The sequence below is a fragment of the Anastrepha obliqua genome, chromosome 1 (genome assembly GCF_027943255.1).
Source record: "Anastrepha obliqua isolate idAnaObli1 chromosome 1, idAnaObli1_1.0, whole genome shotgun sequence".
In the NCBI taxonomy this organism is placed as follows: Eukaryota; Metazoa; Arthropoda; class Insecta; order Diptera; family Tephritidae; genus Anastrepha; species Anastrepha obliqua.
Window position 1 is genome coordinate 4851227 of NC_072892.1, and position 21823 is coordinate 4873049.

Here is a 21823-nt window from a genome sequence, read left to right on the forward strand (position 1 = left end):
CAGAATTTTTGGTTTTGAAAAGTTATTGATGACTGATGATAGCGCTGAGGGAGGATCAGCCTACAGGAGTGGATGAACCATGCCGTTGCCCCTAGGCAATGCAATTCTTTGCTTTCTATAGTACCTTTACCTTTTTCTATAGTAATTTGCAATACATATGACATTATAACAAACAAAAGCTCATAAATAGTCTTAGAGAATACCAATTTTCAAATAAAATTTTTACTCGTTGAAGGTAGCTCAAAAATTGTCAAAATTATTTTCGCATTGAGTGGCACCCTTAATCGAGGTTCTAAGCAGTTGTGTACACGCATGATGGAAATAATAATAAGATGCGGCCCATCGTGGTACCGTTACTTTGCTCTCAGCGAATTTGACAATATCGTCATATTAGCACCAGTATGGCCAGATTACCATTTTCGTAAATTTATTTAGAATTTCTTTGTTATTTAGACTCGGAGTTTTAGTTCTTTCTTCATGACATTTTTCTAGTTCAATAAATGACTCAGTTTTATTTAGATTTACTTTTTTTTACCATCTGGTCGCATTGCCCGCGATTCCAGTGATTGTTGGTGTTCTTCTCCTTTCAGCAGTCAAATCTCCCTTTCGCTACCGCAGTGTTGCCTAGCTTCAGATATAAAAACGCACTAAAATGCCCATTTAAAGAAAATAAAAAAAATGAATTATGCGTGACAAATTGTCTTGGTGATGTACAATTTAATTTATGAGTTTTTTGTTAAGAGAAACTGTTAAGATTTTTTTTGCTATATTTGAGGTTATATAACAAGATAAGGTACTATTTTTGTAAAAATGTCGTTATGGTTCCTTAAGTATTGTATTTTCTGGTAGTTTTTTGCTTAGTTTTACGATGAGTACACCCACGAAGGATTAAGAACCGGGGGAAAAAACGATTACACCTCGCATTCAGTAAATTCAAACTCACACAAAAAATGTGTGAAAAGGCTTTCAATGTTAGGAAAAGTTGAGAGAAGAATATTTAATATTCTTGCATAACCTTAAAAGGAGCAGAAAAGTTTAATAATACAGTTTTTTCACTTACATTGCAAATTTATTTATTCTTACCAGAAGTCTAGTTCATAACGGCAATATTACACAATGAGGATTAATTTTTTGACACTGGTCAATAAAAGTTTTTCTTTTATTATTTAATAGCATCTTGACGTATACATACATACATAGTTAATTAATTACTATCATACGTAAGTACGTATAGACTTATCTACATACAAAGTTTTGGTATAACTAGTCAGACACAAATGAAAAAAATATATGCAACACTTTTTATTGTGACACTTTCGTTATTGTTTTTTTTATAGTTGTGCAACAACATCACTGAAAAAGATTTGGTGGCAAAAAAAGCGCAAAAGACGCAATACTATAATAAAAAATTTAAATAAATATTAAATTTAAAAATTATTAAATAAAAATACTTAGCTAATTTAAATGATTCAACAAAAAAATATACAAATAAACATTTGGTAAAAGATAATACAAAATATATACTTATACAAATGTACATATGTAATAGATTAAAACCTTTAACAGAAACGTATAAGAAGCATTTGATAAATAGTAGAATAGCTGTAAATTTTTAAGAGGGCAACTGCTAATTGATATACTGTTAATAAAACTTTTTTTTTAAACAAAATTGCCATAAATTCTTGTATATACATAAATACATACAAATGGCTGCAACTCATTAACAACGGCAGGCGCCTATGAATTATACCAACCCTGTAAAATACTTAAGGAAAATTTTAAGCTGTTGAAGCGACCTGTTGGTTTTTCAACTTATCATCGTTATTTTTTAGTTGTATAACACGCAATTTTTTTATTTCCGTTACGATATCTACTTTCACATATGAGCGTTGCAAATCGCATATATTAAAGGTGGTAGGTACTAAAAGTACTTTACTAAAAAACGGTTTTGCCAATACTTTGCTTCGACAATCATCTCTAATGAATGCGCCTTGAGTCGTTGTTACATAAGCAATGCCATGTCAAAATACCGATTGGTATCAATGCGCATTAAACAGGTAGCAGCTGCAAAACAGCTGAATTGATTTTTTTCTATTTATTTAGTCTCTAAATTGTCAAATTTTGTTTAAAATACTCTTGGTTTATAGATTTTGGCATTTCTGAGACCAAAAGCAAAAGCAAAAAAGCATTCACTTGGTGTTTTTGTTCTACTGCTAATGCGCCTTGATTGGTATGGAAATTTTCAAAATAAAATACAATAAAAGTAGAATAGCCATTTTACAATTTCTCAAATTGTCAATTTCTAACTTTTTAGAGCTTTCAAATGATTGGCGAAATTAAACACGTAAATTAAAACATGAGGGGTAAATAAAGCGCAGCAATTGATTACATGCGACCCTTCGGCCTGTTGTTGTTTGAACTCTTTTCATTTAAATGTGTATTTTATATGTTATGGTTAAATTACTTTTTGATTTATACATATATATATGTATTACTTTGGAACAGCTTCTTAAATTATGATTTCATGTACGAATACAGAAAAAGAGCAAAGTTAAAAGATCGAGACTTACAACCAACACAAAAATCGCCATCGATTTTGTAAACCTCATTAAAAAAATTAAAACTCGATTTAAATTATTTTATACGAAAGCACCTGCATGTGCCTAAATGCTAAGTGTTAATTTGAGTTTATGCAGAATTTGTGCCACCAGCAAAGTAATTTATAAAAAAAGCATGTTGGTATTTGCGCATTTTTTAAATGCAGTGTACTATGCCTGCAGGAAAAAATATATTTAATGAAAAATATAGGTATCCGTGCAATGTACGTGTAAAAACTATTTTTTTGAACTAAGCCTTCATTAGCAGGTGTGGTTCGGAGCGTAACGAATCGGTTAAATATTGAGTTTTCATTGTTTTTTGAAAATATCGTTTTTCATTGGGCGAATTTACATTATATACCAATGGACGGACGCCCACATTGCGCCAAAGTTCAGCGATGTGACTGTAAAAAATAAAGGAATTAAAATGGAGATTCGTTCGGTCCTAAGTGTTAATAAACTTACAGGTTGAATTCTTCTTTGCTGACAAAGACAACGCTAATTCCAATCACTGGTGCAATAATATTGCGAAAGAATGCGCCGTAAATCGATGTGATCAGTGTTGAGGCCTTCAGAATTGCCAATGAAAGCGATTTTTCTGTCCAAAGGCCGCAAATCAATTCTGGATGTAATTTGCGTAACTAACGAGGAGAAGTTTTAGAATATTTACATGTTTGTTTCTTCTTAATATACATATTTAAGAAAAATCTCATACATCGCGAATCAACTTACAATAATAGCACGCTAGTTTTATAAAAATCTCGCGCCCAACCAAGAAGCTATTGCTTAAAACGCCTTACCTGATAGATGGCATATGGCGAGCGGCTGATGAGTATTGTGCGTGAGGAAAATTGTGAATTAGCTTTTATTATAGCCTTTAACTGTTCCAGCATTCGTACGCTATTGTCCAAAATGTGCAAGAAGACAGTTATTCGTTGTTGTTCCTCCAAGAGTTGTATTAACTCTGTAAGTGTGAGTATGCGCTCAGCCTCAAATTGTGAGCTGAAAAGAATGAAAATACAGCACAAGCAATTGCAATTAAAACCTACGATACTATCGGAGCAACTCGTATTTATATCCGAACAAGAACTGTCCCAGCAAGAGCATGCCCCAAACCAATATGGGGAATGTTTATGCTGTTACAGCAACCTAATAATTTTTAAAGAATAAAGATAAAAGTATATGAATACAAAATCCCTGTTGCATGCATGGCGATAATACTTCATAGCTTTGCTTGCATACAATAGACAACATATATGTGACAGAGGCTCATTGAATCTGAAAATGTCCGTCGCGGCAGAGAGTTTAATATAACTTACTTATATGTACACGTTTTTACTTGTTTTTCTTACCCTAATGGATGCAGCTCGGTTATATTCAATTTGCGCAATTCCTCCAGGGTGTAGCGGGCAATGCCACCCATTAAACCGGCACGTTCCAGCGTTGCCCGATTTACAATAACTACCTCACCACACGCCGTTAATCCGGCTTCCAGTAGCACATTGCGATAGCCGCGTGCCGCGCACTGAAATACAAGCACATGGATGTTTAGCCTATACATATATATATATACATATATATGACAAAGGATACTCGTATAAGCCGGCAAATATTGATTTTTCCGCCACCACTAAAAGATGATTCACAGTTTTACATTTTTGTTATTGCAATTACCTTTTTTATTGCAGCTCTGGAGTTTTCAGGCGCATCATAGCCAGCACCACGATTTGCAATTGGCCAATATGTTAGCTCCTCCGGCGCGCAACCACCCAGCAAACTAAGCAAACGCTTCTCATCCGGACTGCGTAGCTTGGCGAATTTGGAAGCCACACAAGCCACGAGTAGCACCAATGTCAACCATGGTATACACGCCGATGCAAGATTGCAGGCGAACCAGAAAACATTAAAAAGCACTGAGAGTAAGCGCGCCGAACACCATAGCAGTTGGTAGAGCATTTTAAGGAGGGTCCACAGCACGCCCAGAATTCTCATTCAGCTGCGTTCAAAAGCGTTTTAGTTCATTTATAATAATTGTATTTTTTTCTAATTCACCTTCTATATAGAAATTTTCTTCGGACTGCCAAAATCGTCTTAAATGTAGCAGAGTTTACTCGCCACTCCCTTTCACACCACCCGGTCGGTTGATCGTTTGTGCTGCCAACTTCCTATCATTCACCTCCTCTCTCTTTTCTTAATATGCCTTTTCTTTGGTTACGTTGGACAACGCAATTGCATTCTTAATTTCATGAAAATTGTGCAATTTTGAAAGTATAAAAGCTACTGTTATCTTTTCCTTCGCTAGGACACTCTGCCCTTGGCCGGTTTATGTACATTACAAACTCTCATACACAACCCGGTTCTCAAAAGAGTTTAAAGAAATTGTTTGATAGTAACTTTTTTGTTGCTGTTCGAAAGGTGAACTAATAAGAACTGAGTATTTGCCGTAGACAAACCGAAATGGTATAATAAGAATGTATGACGATGCCAAAGCAAATGTGTCGATAAAGCAAAAGAAAGTTTAATATAGAGGAGATCTAAGAATGATACACGGTGCACAGATTACAGAAGGTGGCGCCCTCTGAAAACTGCTACTTTATTTTTTGCGATTTCAACAACCGATGGCGGTAGTGTCTCGCCTTTGTTAACTTTGTTTAAAGATTTTGACATTCTAGGGACCAAAAGTAAAATTCATTGCTTATTTTCTTTTTGGCCTACTACTACTACCTGCTTAATGTGCCTTGGTTTGGCCGGATAAATTTCATCAGCTGTGAGAGCAGTTTATAAATCCCTGCCAGGCACGGTACTAGTCACATCGGTTTCGATTTCATCTAACGGTAGGCCCACGAAGCATGTTGCTTCGACGGGGCGTGCCCAAAGAGAGAGCGATGTTTGGTTAGTGAGTCGACGGGGTCATGTGAATAGGTTGTCAGTGTCGTGCGGGGTACCTTTACATAACGGACATATGTTGAGTATGTCGGAGTCAATTATTGGCAAGAGTTTAACTTACTACAATATGCTGAACGCAAATGGTGAACTCTATCTTGTGGTTGTTGTAGCAGCAATACTGAACTCGGTCAGTGTAGTGTAAATCACCAGTCGTCTTCGTCTAACTCAACTAAAGGTAGGCTCAGGAAACCTACTGTTTTCACAGGTTGGGTCCTGAAGGAGAGGGGCGCTAGATGAGTGATGTAACAAGTGCAACGGGTGGAGCCACCTTGAGATCTGTTCAGGCCTTAAGTCACATAGGGAAAGGTCCACATGGTATGTGGTCACGACGTCTTATGCCTCAACGGCTACCACATTCCCTGTGGGCCTGAACTACCAACCGCCGCCACAAACCATACCTTAACGGTAATAATAAGTTCACATGATCCACTTTTTCGTGCATAACTCAACCCGTAATTAAAAAGCGAAATTTCCCATACAATATCTCTCCCAAAATCTGAGATTATAAAATATTCCTAGATAATAACGATACTTTTCGACATACAAGCCTGTGTTTTCTGTGTAATAGATCATTATTTTTATGAGCGTAAAGAAAAACGTCAGAGTAAAAACTAAATAAAATGGATGCCGGCAAAGAAAACAGGTTTGTATACATAATTTTAATAAAATTTTCGTTAGGTATCATTAACAATGCATTCATATAACAGAAAAAAGCGTGTGTCCATAAATAGATGTCGTCTTATTACTTATAATAAAATATAATATCGAATTTCGAACGCGTATTGCTGCCATAATTTTTTGAAACCTCAGTAAAAGTCGTTTACGGATTTCCTTCAACTGTGTATTATTAGCAGCCAATTGCGCCTGAACGGGTAGATTATTTTTGTGAATTTATTGGTAATAAATGCGTAAGTGAATGTACTTTAAGGAGATTATAAAAAAAGAAAGTCTATCTCTTTTTGTTCGGTGCAACAGCAATGACACGATGCTCGCAATACAAAATTTCAGCATAACCACGTCCTATGTTAAACCTTCTTTAAATAACTTTAATCTGATCACTTTTGCCAAAAATTTAAAAAATAATAACTTGTTTTGATAAAATAAAATAGAAGTATTAGTTAAAGGCGGCCGCCGTAGCCGAATGGGTTGGTGCGTGATTACCATTCGGAATTCACAGAGAGAACGCTGGTTCGAATCTCGGTGAAAGCAAAATTAATAATAAAAAAAAAACATTTTTCTAATAGCGGTCGCCCCTCGGCAGGCAATGGCAAACCACCGAGTGTATTTCTGCCATGAAAAAGCTTCTCATAAAAATATCTGCCGTTCTTCGGAGTCGGCTTGAAACTGTAGGTCCCTCCATTTGTGGAACAAAATCAAGACGCACACTACAAATAGGAGGAGGAGCTCGGCCAAACACCCAAAAAGGGTGTACGCGCCAATTATATATATAGTATATATATATATTAGTTAAAGTTCAAAATTCGCCAGGAATCCATATTTCATCCACTAAATTACTTTCTAAAAATTCCTTTGAAAGCATTATATCTTGGAAAGTTTGTATCTCTAATTTATTTATTTAATATATATAATATCTGAAAACTTTCGCTCCGCACCTATTCATTTGCGGCTGTTAATTTTCGCAGTTTAATTGACATCGACATCTGTCAACCATTAGAAACATATGAAACACTGAATATATAACCAGCTTTGGTTAAAAGTAAAAAACGGCAACACTGATTACAGGTAGTAATACAGTAAGGACCGGAAAGTTTTAGTGTAAAGTACAGTATGCTCGAAAATTTCTATGATACATGCGTGAGTGAGAGCTAAGAGCTTCTCAGCTGTGAAGTTTCTATCGAAGAATTAATAAATGAAAGGCGCCACTATACGTCAACATTCATTTAAATAATTTCAAATTAGTCAAAAAAGTAAAAACAGCTGAAGGGAAGACAAAAAAAAAAAAGAAAAACTAGAAAAGTGGAAGTGCTCACGCAAGGAATAGTGATAAAGCAGAGTTCAAAGTAAATTATCCACAATCGCAGTTGTAAATTTTTTTTGGAGAATTTAACGCGTGAAGCTTTTAATTTATAGGAACGCAATTTATTAAAAAAAAATCTGAATTGAAGCAAATAACAAAACTAAAGGAGTGGTATTTTTAAAGTTTAGAAAAAGAAAAGAGCATATTCAGTAAAATGCCACTAAAGGAACGGAATATCGCCATGATGGGCTACAGCTCAGTTGGTAGGACGTTAGGGTCACTATACTACCATATTTTGTCGGGAGCTTTCATACATAAATAATTCAATAAAATCCAATACGACGCGCATAAAATACATAATTTTATGACGTTCCCAAAAAATGAACTATTATAATTGGAAAAAAAGCGCATGAAGACAATTTGCGAATCTATACATATACATGTGTACATGCATATATACTGCTGAATTAATATGAACTCTGCATATTTTCTTTTTATTGCATTTGTTTCATTGCCTCCTTGGTGCTAATGATCGATGGCTGGCGCTTTTGTTTTTGGCTGCAACTGCACTGGCACAGGGAAATCATCGCTATGCATACAATTTGTTGAGGGTCAATTTGTGGACTCCTACGATCCAACAATTGAGAATAGTAAGTACACACATGTTGAGAATAGTGAACCTGAGACAACAATAAGATAAAGGTTAGAGTTGAAACAAAAAAAAAAAAAAAATTAATTGATGGGTAAAGTGAATGGCGAACACTAATTTGATGCCTATTGCTGATTATATACTGTTGCGCAAATTTTTTGTTAAAGGGAAATGTGATTAATCGTTAGTGTTATCGCTCTGACTGCTGACCTCAGCTAAAAAAAAAAATAATATTCCTTCCAATAAAATTTTTTTTTATTAGTTACAAAGAATTGCTGAAAAGGTAGGGTATGGCCTATATAATCGCTATAGTTCCCATTGTACAAATATATGTGTATATATTTCGTAAATTACATATCGACCATAATGACTTCATCAGTTCATGTAGGTGCTTCCTATCGAAGAATGCTAATATATGAGAGTCTAATAGCAAAGTTGTTTGATGAGTGCCCGCTTCACTCTCTGCGAGAATTCGCCAAAGCCAATTAGCATTTTACCCAGTTTTATGTTATGAAAGATCGCAAATAACTAACTTAACTTTTTATTTATCAATACAATTGACACATCGACCCTCTTTGGATATTCTGTATTATAACGAAACTCAGAATATTAAAGGAAACCACAAATAACTTTTTATATTCGTAACCAAACTTAATTTTCATAGAGCGATAAACTTTCAAATTTTATTTCCCCAACTCTTTCATTTTTACACATTCATGTTTCTTTTTTCAATGTTATATGTAATTTTTTTATAATTCTTTATTTATACACATATGCGATATTCGCCTGATGGCAGTTTTTTGTTTTTATTACGTGTTCTTTATAAGCTTCAAGAACAAAGCTGCGGTATTCTTATTAATAAATATCAGTGTTAATTCGGAGATTTTACCATTTAGAATTTGGAAGATTTTGATTGATATTCGTCTGCAATTCTATAGAGCAACGCATTAAATTTATTAAGAGAACGTACTGCCCTGGCTTTAAGGGCTCACTAGCCCGACCCTTTTTCAAGAATTAATTTTGGTTTTTGTGTGGCGAACAAAGCAACGAGCCCGGCCATGTACTTTGACAGGTTTAGATGTTATTGTTGATGGTAAGTTTGGGTAAACTAACAGGTCCGATGTGAGGTGCACATTCTCTGCCAGTTGATTCCTATTTGAACAGTTTCTGATAGACATTTTTTGAGCCATTTTCTATAATATTAAATTAGTTTGTTCAGAATTTCATAATGACGCTGATAAAACTGGGCGTATGGTATAATGACATATGGCACCTATTGCCGCAAAGAACACCTCTTTCCCAAGTTGCCAGAGGTGGCTTCAGGACAGCCAAGGGATACTTCCTGATGTCTCCGCTGCAACACTTATGCAATGAGACATCCATGCTTCCGGTTGATGCTACCGCAAGAATCACCCCTGCAGGCATTTGCCAGAGACTGAGCCACCTTCTAGGCGAATCAGGAGACATCTCTTCGGCTACAATGACGAGATCCAGGATCAACCACCTCCCATCGCAGACGAAGAGCTTCAACTACCTCGTGAGACCCCGTACCCCGCACGATACTAACCACCTATTCACATGGCCTCTTAAACACACTCATTTAACATCCCTCTCCTCTGCACCCAAACCAACGAAATATCATGTTTTCTGGGCCTATCGTTCGATGAGGTAGACGATGGCGATTGCGACTACACCGCACTGCTTCAACAACCATAATCACCTCTTTTCAAAACCCAGAGTACGGGAGAAGCTTTAACTCGCCCTGGTTTTGTCAAGAACACATGCACATTCGCTATTAGCACGCACCTATTTAGATGTTCCTGGGAAAGTTCAGTTCGAGGTGTACTCCGCGAGTAAACCTCCGTTTTGCGTCGAAAATTAATAAGAAATATAATTGAAATTTATATGCCATCATTGAGTAAAACTATTCGACTAAGTAACGTTTTGTATAAGATATGTTAATTAAATCACAAGGAAGTCATTTTGTCATACTTCTATTAGGGAATATATAAATTTTATTAAAGATTAATTTTAATATTTTGGACATATGTTTTGTATAGCTTTTACGAAAGTAGCGCGTGTCAATTCGCAGGATTACGAAGTGAAAGTAGTTGATACAGCTGGTCAGGATGAATACAGTATATTCCCTGTGCAATATAGCATGGACTTTCACGGCTATGTGCTTGTCTACTCGATAACCAGCCAAAAATCATTTGAAGTCATTAAATTTATCTACGAAAAGTTATTGGAAGTAATGGGGAAAAAATAGTAAGTTAATGATAACAAATATACCTCGTGTAATAAATAAAAATGTTTTTCTTAATAGTGTACCTGTTGTATTAGTTGGCAACAAAACTGATTTACATCAGGAGCGCACAGTGACCACGGAAGAGGGACGAAAATTAGCAGAATCTTGGCGAGCAACATTTTTGGAAACATCAGCTAAGCAAAATGAGGTAGGAAAATTATTCTACTCGAAATCATTTATATTTTTTAATATTAAATAATAGTCTGTTGCCGACATCTTTCATCGACTACTGATATCCATTGAGAGCGAGAATGGCAATCCACAGGAGAAGAGTAATTGCATTATCTCGTGAAAGCACAATGTAGACATAAGTTACCGGCCACGTCAACGAAAACAACACCCTGTACCGATTGCCACTGCAACATCAATACATATTGAAGCAGTAGCAGAAGCTACTGTTGCACCTGAAACAACAACGAATCAGGTCATATTGCAGCTGTTTTATGAGTGCGAATTGGGGAACAGCTGCAGTGCTTAGTAGGCGTGGTCGTGGTGAAAGTAGAACGCGCGCGTATGTGTGAACCAAATGAATGTGTAGATGAGAGTGCTTGTGCGAATTTTTCTTATATCCCCACAGCGTAGTTGCCAAATATTACTTTGGGCTCTACCAAAACTAAACATCATACATACCTATGTATGTAGGTAAATGCGTTAGTCTTACAGCATTGATAAGCTTCGTTGAATTAAATAAAAAAATATACTTTATTTCTTAAAAAAAATGTCAAGTTGGGTAAGGTTAACCATTATAATTCACTTCGTTTAAATTTTGCAGGAGACTTGCATTTTGCTTTTTTTTTAACTTTAATGAGTGCACTTAATTTTAAAAATGTACTGTTCATAATAATCTACCTGAAAATTGCAGTGTTTTTGTTTGTTATTTAAATACGTACACATGCAGGGTTTTGGGTCTCCTGTAAAATTTATTGTGGTTTTCGATGTCCACCAGTGACCGTTACTCAAATGTTTTCTGAGAGTATTTTGATTTTAGTAACAAAGAAAATTTAAATGAAGCGTAGAAATGAATAAGCATTAAAAATGAAATTTAAATGGCAGAAGTAAAACAAATGCGATAGTAAAAATTAATTCTTTGTTTCAACTGCAATATTGTAGCATTAATTGATTAAAATAAAATGAATAAGTTCTTTAGAAATAGATTGTATATACATATGTATGTAAGTTTCGAAACAGTTTCATAAAATACCGTCAGGGTTCGGAAAAGTTTGTTTTCAATGATAGAGAGTTATTTTTTGCATTTTTATAAAACAATGTCCGACCAACATTGGCATAAAATTCAGAATTCTAATTTAGTTTAATTTTTTTTTGCAAGAATACATTTAATGTTTTTTAAACGCATGAGCACAATTTTCTTTCTTGCTAGCTTTTATTCTTAATTTCTTATTCGCTTAAGTTTTAAGGAAATTAGTTTGAATTGCTCATGCTAAAAACACAGAGCTATTTAGAGCGATTGCGATTGCGATTGAAAATTATAAAAATAAAAAGCAACAATGCTGAAAACAATATTTTATTTCGGATCCTTGACACCGTATTCAAACTTTTTTCCAACTGTTTTTCCTTTTAATTTAATATATTAAAATAATTTCGTATATTTACAAAAAATATTTTAATATGTTCAATACCGCCAATAATTTTAAAAAGTTTACTTCTAACAAGAGAAACTGTAAATAAAACAAATAAAAAACGGAATGATATTACTTTGTGTTTATTAAAATAAATTTAAGTTTTTGAATTCTTTAGATTAAAGTTAGTGGACCAAAGTGTTGCTTTAGCGAAAGTAATGCTTTCATAATTATTGTAATCACCACGGTAATAAAAGCGGTCGCCGTGGCTAACTCTCAAAGCGTAATTTCCCATACAAAATTTCTCTCCCAAAATCTGAGATTATAAAATAATCCTAGATAACAACCATACTTCCTGATATACAACCCTGTGCTATCGATAATTAATGTTATGAATGTAAGGACAAACATCAAAATAAAAACTAAAGAAATGGGCGCCGACAAAAAACAGGTTTGTGTACATAATTCTAATAAAATTTTTTGTTAAATATTATTAATTATGGATTCATTTTACAGAAAAAAGCGTGTGTCATTACTTATATATACGTATAATGTAATATCGAATTTCGAATGCGTATTGCTGCCATAATTTTTTGCAACCTCAGTAAACGTCGTTTACGGATTTCCTCCACCTCTTTATTATTAGCAGCCATTTGTGCAATTAAATTAGCTATTCCTTCGTTAATAATAATCACACAAATCAAAAACATCGAATTAATTTCAAGAAACACCTTTCACAACAGTATTGAAAGCTGATTGTCAATTTTGCAGGTAATTTGCCAAATGTGAATGGGTAGATTAATTTTGTGGATTTATTAGTAATTAATGCATACGTGAACGTATTTTAAGGCACGAAGCCACTATTCGCAGATTTAGTTTGCAATGCCATCAATTCATTGAAAAAAAATCTGCTACCTAATTTCGTCTAACTAAATTTGTTAATTGAAGTCTGCTCAAGTGCAACACTGCAGAGCAATTAAAGATGAGAGTGAGAGATCTTTCATTTTTGTTCTTGTTTTACCTGTAACTTGTCTATCAAGTATTTCGCCATGAAGTTTCCTATATGACTATGTGACCAAGAAACCAAGTGAGATGGAGTCTACTTAATAGTTCGATAATTATCCAGCACATGTTAAGAATGAAATATGTTTAAACAATTTGAACTACAAAATGCGAATAACCACCTGAATTTATTTATTAGATATTAAATTCTAGGTCGTTTATTTTCTTCTTTCATTGGCTTGGTAACTCTAATACATGACTCACTCAAATAATTTTTGTTCGTATTGTCTTTTCAACTGTCATTTCGTACAATGAGAATCACTCTATATATTTAACTCTTTTATCCGCATATACTTAAACTTCAGATGAAATATATTTGCACCGCTTACACCACAAACAACTCAAAGAAAAAATAGCGGATAGAAAAACGTCTGAAAAATTTGCAACTTTTAAACGAGATATGAACAATAGTGCTAAAGTGTTAAAGTGCTGGCGAAGCGGAAGTATAAAAATGTTATAGGAACGAATAAAAACATCTATTAAACCTGTAAAATTGGAAATCTCATAAAAATATATATTCGGGTTACTAAGTAGTTAAGCAAAATATAGTTGAAATTGTGAATCGCAATTTACTGTGAAGTTTAGATGTACAATTTGCTCTGCCCTTGTTTTTTATGCAATCCGCATATTTGTGAATCGGAAAGTGTAGTTTTCTATATGCGTTTGGAATTTTCTTAAAAATATACGCGTGATAAAATTTATATGTAGTGCAAGCAGAAGGCGAGAAGTAATTATCATAAAAGTGTAGGAAAAAGAAGAGTTACTCTACATTTGTTGATTTGCATTATTTCCATTACTAAATAAAAACATTCGCGAAAGCTAATTGCAGCGTTTGTACGGAAGCGCCCTTTCAATAAACGTTTTTTGTTTTGCCTGCTGCTGGCGCTATATCTGCTGCAGCTGTTCGCTAAGTGGGTTTAGATAAGAGCGAGCGGGCAAAGGGACGTCAAACAATTGTGTATTTCATGTTCAGTCAGGCTTGACTGTAACAAAGCAGTTAGCAGAACCAAAGCAGGAAAAAAACTTTCAAACAAATATATCTTGACGGACAGATTGCCATTTAGCACATTTTTCCGGGAACGTTTTAAAAGGAATTTTTCGCTCCTGAAGCAACGCATCCATTGCCATTAGCAGCAAAAATATAACAGGTATGTACATATGTATTATGTTGTCCCTAGTTGATCTACAAGTTTTTGTCATAAGTCATTACAAAAACAGTTCTATTGTGTCACGGTGTACATTTTACCATTCTTGCTAATGTGTATTGGTTGGTGTTATTGTTCTTGTAACAACATAAACATTTCCCATAAATGTTTGGGGTGCTGCTGCGACAGACATTGTCCGGACGTAAATTCGAGTAGTTTCGGTAAAGTATGTAGAACCGACTGTCGTGTGAAACGAATGTGTATGTGCTTTTGTAAAGATTTTACACGGAAAATAAATGATTTTTTACCACATTGTGTGGATTCACTGTAGCTACACTCCTAATATCCAAGAATGGTAGAATACATATGTATTCTTTATATTGTTCCTATTATCTAGGCTTGGCGTTTGCTGTAAGAGTGTTAATTGCCATCAAGCCAAATCAAAAGCGTAAGCGAAAACTCTCACCCGAAGAGAAGAAAAAACAAAAGAGTTAACGATCATGCTTGTAGAGAACACAGAAGGTTGCGCCTTCTGAAAACTGCTACTCAATTTTTTGCGATTTTATCAATTGAGTGACCTCAGTACAGAAGCTAAACAAACCTTAGTGTTCAAATATATTGATGCACGATTTATTCTATGTTTTTGTTCTAACCACTTTTGCTTATACATCTTCTTTTTGTTTATTTCTTTTCTGTATTGACGTCATAGCACATGGAAAGGTATCATTCTTAGTTAACGACCGGAAAATTTACCATCACTTGCAAAAACCGATAGAAGAAGACATATCTGCTTAGCTTGTTTGCTTCTTGTGTTTATTTTTAACATAATAATTTCTATAAATACTTTTTATATACTCACGTTCTTTTTATTTTAAATAGCTATAAACAACATTGAGAACCGGCGCAAACCAAATAGCACTAAAAGTGCACAAAAGACCAGATTCCACGAAAAATAAATTTGTTTGTTTACAATAAATAGTTCAATCATATGTTTTCGTGATGGATAATTTTTGCTGGCTAAAATTCTCCAGCACTATATAAATGAAAGTCTCTCTGTAAAGCGTTTTTCAGTAAGAGCGCTTCAACTTTTTTTTTGAATAAAACACAAACGGTTTGACTTTTTTAACTAATTTTTTTTTTATTATCGAGTTTGAACATATATATACATTTAAGTATGAAATTCGATTTCTTTTGCATGACCACCGCGTGCACGTTTTACGAAGTTCAATCGTTGAACCCAATTTTCGACCACTCTTTTGCATAAATCGGCCGAAATTCCAGCAATTTCGCGTTCAATATTGGCTCTGAGCTCACAAATCGTCGCCGGCTTGTTACTGTAGACCAATAACTTCACATGACCCCAAAGAAAATAGTCTAGAGGCGTCAAATCACACGAGCGCGGCGGCCATTCGACCGGTCCATTTCTGGAAATAATGCGCTCATCGAACTTACTCTTCAACAAATCAATTGTAGCGTGTGCTGTGTGGCTTATGGCCCCGTCCTGTTGAAACCACATGTCGTCTAAGTCCATACCAATCAATTGCGGCCAAAAATAATCGTTCATCATGTCGCGGTATCGATTTCCATTCACAGTAACGTGGCGATCGTTCTCGTCAACGAAAAAATATGGGCCAATTACGCCGCCGGCATGTAAACCGCACCAAACAGTGATTTTTACGGGATTCAACGGTGCCTCATGAATGGATTGCTTTCTGCCCAGTAACGCATATTTTGCTTGTTGACAAAGCCATTGAGCCAAAAGTGAGCTTCATCACTGAAGATGATTTTTTGGAAAAAAGTAGTCTTAAAGTAGCAGCAACAGAACGATTATTTTCATAAAAAATTTGCACGATTTGCAATCGTTGCTCAAGTGTGTAGCGTCCCATGATGAAATGTATACTAATGAAGTTTACAAATGACAAGCGGAAAATAAAAAATATTGCGTCGTTCGCCCTCCCTATCGGAAAAAAGTTGAAGCGCACCTATTGAAAAACGCTATATTAGGAATAACTATTATAAATTTGTATCGAAATTGTTATCGAACGCAACTACTACGCATCTTAAAAGATACACTTTTTGGTAGTCTTTTCAGAGCGGTTAAATTTCTGAACGTTTAAAAAGCGTACATAGTAGCCATGCATTTTGACAAGTTTCTTTGCATTCCCATGGCAGCCGGTTCTACGTTACCGGAATGACTCGGGTTTTTATTCCCGACCAAGGGCTGCCGCTCCAGTATACTGCCCTGTCTAGAGTACCGTATTATACCCCAAATTTTACGTCACAGGAGCAAGTCATTGCAGCCAGTTTGCTCCAAATACTTCTCTTCCGGGCTGGCGTCGAACCCAACCCCGGACCTCAGTGCCGGCACATCACACTGCCGCCACTAACAACACCTCAACGGTCAGGAGCCCCCAAGAGCAACACAACTCCCTCTCCAACCCACAACCCTCCTGCTCCTACCCCAGTGCGGGGACAAACCAGCAGCTCTTGGTCCCCCGCACAGTCTGCTGCGTGTGTTAGACCGTAGTTCCTCGGAACTTGACAACTGTTCAATGCAATTCTTACAGTGGCTGGTGTCATTTTCGGAGGTGCTCCGGCCTGCACACCACTCGTGAGTGGACACGCGACTACGTTGCCCCCTGCTGCAGAGCTCTGCACCCGCAACCGTCCCCCGTGGCGCGGCCATCTGACAACATCAGGCCATTCCCCATTTTGCGGAACGCACAGCAGGACCAACGCAGACAACATCACGCAACCCTCACCCCCCGAATTACGACGACACTCCCGCGAAGCTTCAAGCTTCTGCAACTGAACTGCAACGGACTCACGAGCAAGGTTGACGAGATAGTCGACTTCATGAGTCGGTTCAGAATAAAGATAGCTGCGGTCCAGGGACAAAACTGCACACTAGCTCCCCCCTGATTACCAGGGACGGCTACAATGTGCACCGAAAGGACCGCGAGCGAGACAACGGTGGTGGCCTAGCGTTCATAGTACACCATTCAGTGCAGTATCGTCTTATTGATGAAGGCATCGACCGCAGGGACAGCAACTTAGAACGTCAAGGTATAGCTGTCCGGTCAGGCGATGTCGAGCTCGAAATTTATAATATTTACATACCCCCTGTCACCTGCTGCCCGGCAGGATATCTCCCCGATATTGGTGCGCTCATCAGGGGAGAAAACCGCTTGGTAGTAGGTGACTTTAACGCGCATCACGATCTTTGGCATTCAAGCCTGCCAAATGATCGTAGGGGACAGCTATTGGCAGAGCAGATAGACGATTCGACGTTCAGCATTGTAAACGACGACGCCCCCACTAGGGTAGTGGGCAATTGTAGCAGCTCGCCTGATAGAACAATTGCTAGCGCTGGCCTGATAAATAGCATAACCTGGCGACCTATGCTATCGCTTGCATCAGACCACTTGCCCATTATCATCTCAATCGAGAGACTTGCCGACTTTGTTTCCGCGAATCACCGGTCATACATCAACTTCAACAAAGCTGATTGGACCAGATTCGCGGAATTTACTGTGAACATCTTCGCAGCCCTACCCACTCCCACCGATGTGCGCGCAGACGAACGCGCATTCCGCAAGGCGATTACAGCCGCCGCGGCTCGCTTCATACCTTCTGGACGGATCCGGGAATTACGTCCCAATTTCCCAGCCGAAGCAGCCGTTATGGCAAACGAGCGTGACCGCCTACGCCAGGCCGATCCCGGGGATCCTCGTATAAAGGATCTCAATTCGGAGATCCGGCAACTGGTCACCCAACAAAAGCGAACCAAATGGGTAGAGCATCTGAAGTCCTGTAACTTCACCTCTGGTGTGAGCAAGCTCTGGTCCACCGTAAGGTCCCTGTCGAACCCGACGAAGCACAACGACAAAGTGGATATCACCTTAATCACGGTCGTACTTCGTCGGACCCGAAGAGATGCGCGAGCTATTTTAGCCGGCAATTTATATTGCATCCTCCGGTCGACAGATCTAAACGTTGTGCCACCAGACGGCTGCACAAACTGCCATACAACAGTGCACCGCTTGCTTTCTCTAGCGACGAGGTTCAGGGGGCCATCAAACATATGAAACCATCTAAAGCCATTGGCCCTGACGGACTAAACATGCTGATGCTGAAAAAGCTGGGCCCACTGGGAGTAGAATTCCTCACCAAGGTCTTCAACCTGTCCATGGCCACTCTCATCATCCCTGATAAGTGAAAATTAGGGAGAGTGGTCCCACTACTGAAGCCTGGGAAACCCGCCAACCAAGGGGAGTCTTATCGTCCGATAACTCTCCTTTCCCCAGTAATGAAGATGCTTGAATCCCTTCTATTCCCACTCCTCACACAACACCTGACTCCAGCCCCACACCAGCATGGTTTCCGTAGAGTGCACAGTACCACCACTGCACTCACCGTCATAAACACCCAGGTAAACCGCGGACTAAACCAAAACCGCCCCTGCGAGAGAACTGTCCTAGTAGCGTTGGACCTACAAAAGGCTTTCGATACAGTCAGCCACGCCACGCTACTAGATGACATTTTACAGTCGACACTCCCGCCAGGGCTGAAGAGGTGGACCGCGAACTACCTGAGTGGTCGGCACTCGTCGGTAATATTTCGAGACCAAACCTCAAAACAGAGAAAAATAAAGCAAGGGGTACCGCAGGGTGGTGTCCTTTTACCCTTGCTGTTCAATTTCTACATCTCGAAGCTCCCCCAACCACCAGCGGGAGTCTCACTGGTCTCATATGCCGACGACTGCATGATAATGGCGTCGGGCAATGACATTGATGGCCTGTGCTCAAAAGTAAACGACTACCTCGCCCGCCTTTCTCGCTTCTTCACTGCGAGAAACTTAAAACTTTCTCCCACTAAATCCACGGCGACCCTTTTTACCACCTGGACAAAGAAGGTCAAGCTGCCACTTCAGGTGCACGTCGATGATACCCCAATACCGACGGTAAACCACCCCAGAATTTTGGGAGTCACCTTTGACAGCTTGCTCTCCTTCTCAGTGCACACAACCGCTATTGCAACGAGAGTACAGAATCGCAAGAAGGTCCTCAAGTCGCTCGCCGGCAGCACTTGGGGCAAAGACAAAGAAATGTTGCTGTCGACTTTCAAAGCAATAGGCCGACCGGTTCTGAACAATGCCGCGCCTGTCTGGTCGCCTGGAACCAGTGATACACAGTGGACGAAGCTTAAGACCTGCCAGAATACTGCCATCAGGACCGCGACAGGATGTCTCCTGATGTCCCCTATCCAACATTTGCATGACGAGGCGCACATGCTCCCGGTTAAGGAGCACAACAAAATGCTCGGCAAGCAGTTTCTGCTTGGGTGTCACCGTAGGCCTCACCCATTCAGACACCTGCTCGAGCCTGAGCCACCTCCCAGGCACATCAGGAGACACTTCCTCAACTACGTGGACGAGATCCAGGACAAAACGGACAGACCACTCCAGGATCAGACAGTGTACAGACAGGCAATTAACGACATTCATCGGGAGACCCTTACCACCTTCTTATGCTCCCGACCCCCGAATGCCGTTATCGGAGTCCAACCACCACCTATCGCAGACGAAAAGCTCCAGCTTCCCCGAGAGTCCCGCGTAATCTTGGCACAATTACGTTCTGGATACTGTAGCAGGTTAAACTCCTACCTATCCAGAATTGACCCCGACATACTAAACATATGTCTAGCATGTGAAGGTACCCCGCACGACACTAACCACCTCTTCACATGCCCCATCAAACCCACTCATCTAACACCTCTCTCCCTCTGGATCCAACCCGTCGAAACTGCCAGTTTCCTGGGCCTACCGTTAGATGAGCTAGACGAAGACGACCGGTAATTACACTACACTGACAGGGCGAAGATACTGCTACAACAACAACAACAACAACAACAGGTTTCTTTGTTCAGTGCACTGACAGTGTATAGCATATTTGCGTGGCTGGAATTCGTGGTGTTTTATCGCTGCTTCCGTGTTTTTGTTTTATTTGAGTTAAAATGTTGCTTCCAATACATAATGGTTTTCCTATTCTATTTTGAATATAAAATCGTTTTCTTTATCAATAAAATGTGATTACACTAAATAAGAACCGAAAATTGCCCTGGGCAATTTGGTCGCGGTCTGAGAGATTCAACTATATATAAATCTTATTACATTCAATACATAAGCGGCCGCGTAGTTGAATTGGTTGGTGGACTACTATTCGGAATTCTGAGAGAACGTAGGTTTGAATCTCGGTGGAAGATCAATATAAAAAACCAGTTTTTTCTAATAGCGGGCGCCCCTCGGCAGGCAATGGCAAACCTCCGAGTGTATTTCTGTCATGAAAAAGCTCCTCATAAAAAATATCTGCCGTTCGGAGTCGGCTTGAAACTGTAGGTTCCTCCATTTGTGGAACAACATCAAGACGCACACCACAAAAGGAGGAGGAGCTCGGCCGGCCAAACACCCAAAATGGGTGTTATATATATATATACACATAAGGCGTCTACTATTCGCCACTTCTCTGCTCGCTATCTCTCTGCTCGACTAATTTAACGAAAAATCTGCGGAAAAACATCAACACGCACTTAACTATTTTTGTATTCTATATTTTTTCGAGAACAGAATTAGTTAATTTAATTGGAAAGCATAGTTAAACTTGCACTAAAAATCTGGCTCTGGGTCGGCATCGCAACTTTTTAATTGATAAATTTATTTACTTTACTTTCTTTATTTATAATGAAGAAAGGAATATAAAACTATATTCTTACTTACACACTTACATATATAGGTAATCATAATTTTTTATCTTTTGTCAACGCTTGCATCGATTCATCTTACTCACTCATTACTACTCCTCTATTCGTTACTATTTCTTCAAGAATATTTCATATTTTTCTTAGCAAATACATTACAAACTACTATATTTAGTTCTTATTTATTTTGCAGTGTGAATTGCATATAATTGATACTTACATAACTTGGTTTTTAAAAACTTCAGTTAACTATTTTCGGTTTAAAAAATACAGAAGCTAGTATTATTTTATAGTGCCTTCTTTACTTTCTATAAAGACTTTCTTATGATGCGGTGTTAGAATTTTAAAAGAATTAGTATTGTTTTTGTATCGATGTTACTTCCTCGAGTATCTGATTTAACAAGCTTTGTGTCTCGTATAAAACTGGAGCTTTGTGTCTCTTATTTATTAATAATGGCTTTATATTCTATTGGCATAAGTGAATAAAAATAACAAAAAAATTACAAATAAAAGTATATAAAATTAAATTAAATTAAAAGATAGTAGCAACACAACATTTATTCATATACATATGTATATTCAATATACATATATATTTATTTATATAACAATACTTTTTAATAAAAGCATGATAAATAGGAGCAGACAGCACAAGTAAGTCCTCTTTGCGGCCTGCGAATAATTATCAGAAAGTCGTTGAAAAGTTGATGTTTCTTGAGTTTTTAGAACAACCGTGAAGAAAACAACACTTAATGGGAAGTAAACATCTGCAGATATGAACATAAGTACATATATACATATGCGT

The 21823-nt window shown here is 37.7% G+C and overlaps 3 protein-coding genes across 4 annotated transcripts in view; 2 read left to right on the top strand and 1 right to left on the bottom strand.

Annotated features, from left to right (window-relative positions):
* Positions 1-1123: 1123 nt before the first annotated feature.
* On the bottom strand, positions 1124-5031 carry LOC129252936 (glycerophosphodiester phosphodiesterase 1). The gene is made up of 6 exons (XM_054891125.1): positions 4650-5031; positions 4272-4593; positions 3950-4122; positions 3398-3599; positions 3063-3238; positions 1124-3001 (listed from the first exon to the last, which is right to left on the bottom strand). The coding sequence occupies exons 2-6, from the start codon at positions 4587-4589 to the stop codon at positions 2848-2850; spliced, it is 1023 nt and encodes a 340-aa protein (XP_054747100.1). The 5' UTR covers positions 4590-4593; positions 4650-5031; the 3' UTR covers positions 1124-2847.
* A 2539-nt stretch (positions 5032-7570) lies between these two features.
* Positions 7571-11996, top strand: LOC129253460 (GTP-binding protein Rheb homolog). Its single transcript, XM_054891841.1, has 5 exons — positions 7571-7784; positions 8100-8171; positions 10231-10438; positions 10497-10626; positions 10681-11996. Exons 1-5 carry the CDS (start codon positions 7736-7738, stop codon positions 10768-10770), a joined length of 549 nt encoding a protein of 182 aa, XP_054747816.1. The 5' UTR covers positions 7571-7735; the 3' UTR covers positions 10771-11996.
* Positions 8105-21823, top strand: part of LOC129253459 (abl interactor 2) — a 45506-nt gene continuing 31787 nt past the window's right edge. The window contains exon 1 of one of the 2 annotated variants that reach the window (XM_054891837.1): positions 8105-8171. The gene's annotated coding sequence lies outside the window, so the exon portion shown is untranslated. Of the gene's footprint in view, positions 8172-13433; positions 14266-21823 lie in introns of those variants that run through there. The other variant, XM_054891836.1, reaches the window with a different exon arrangement.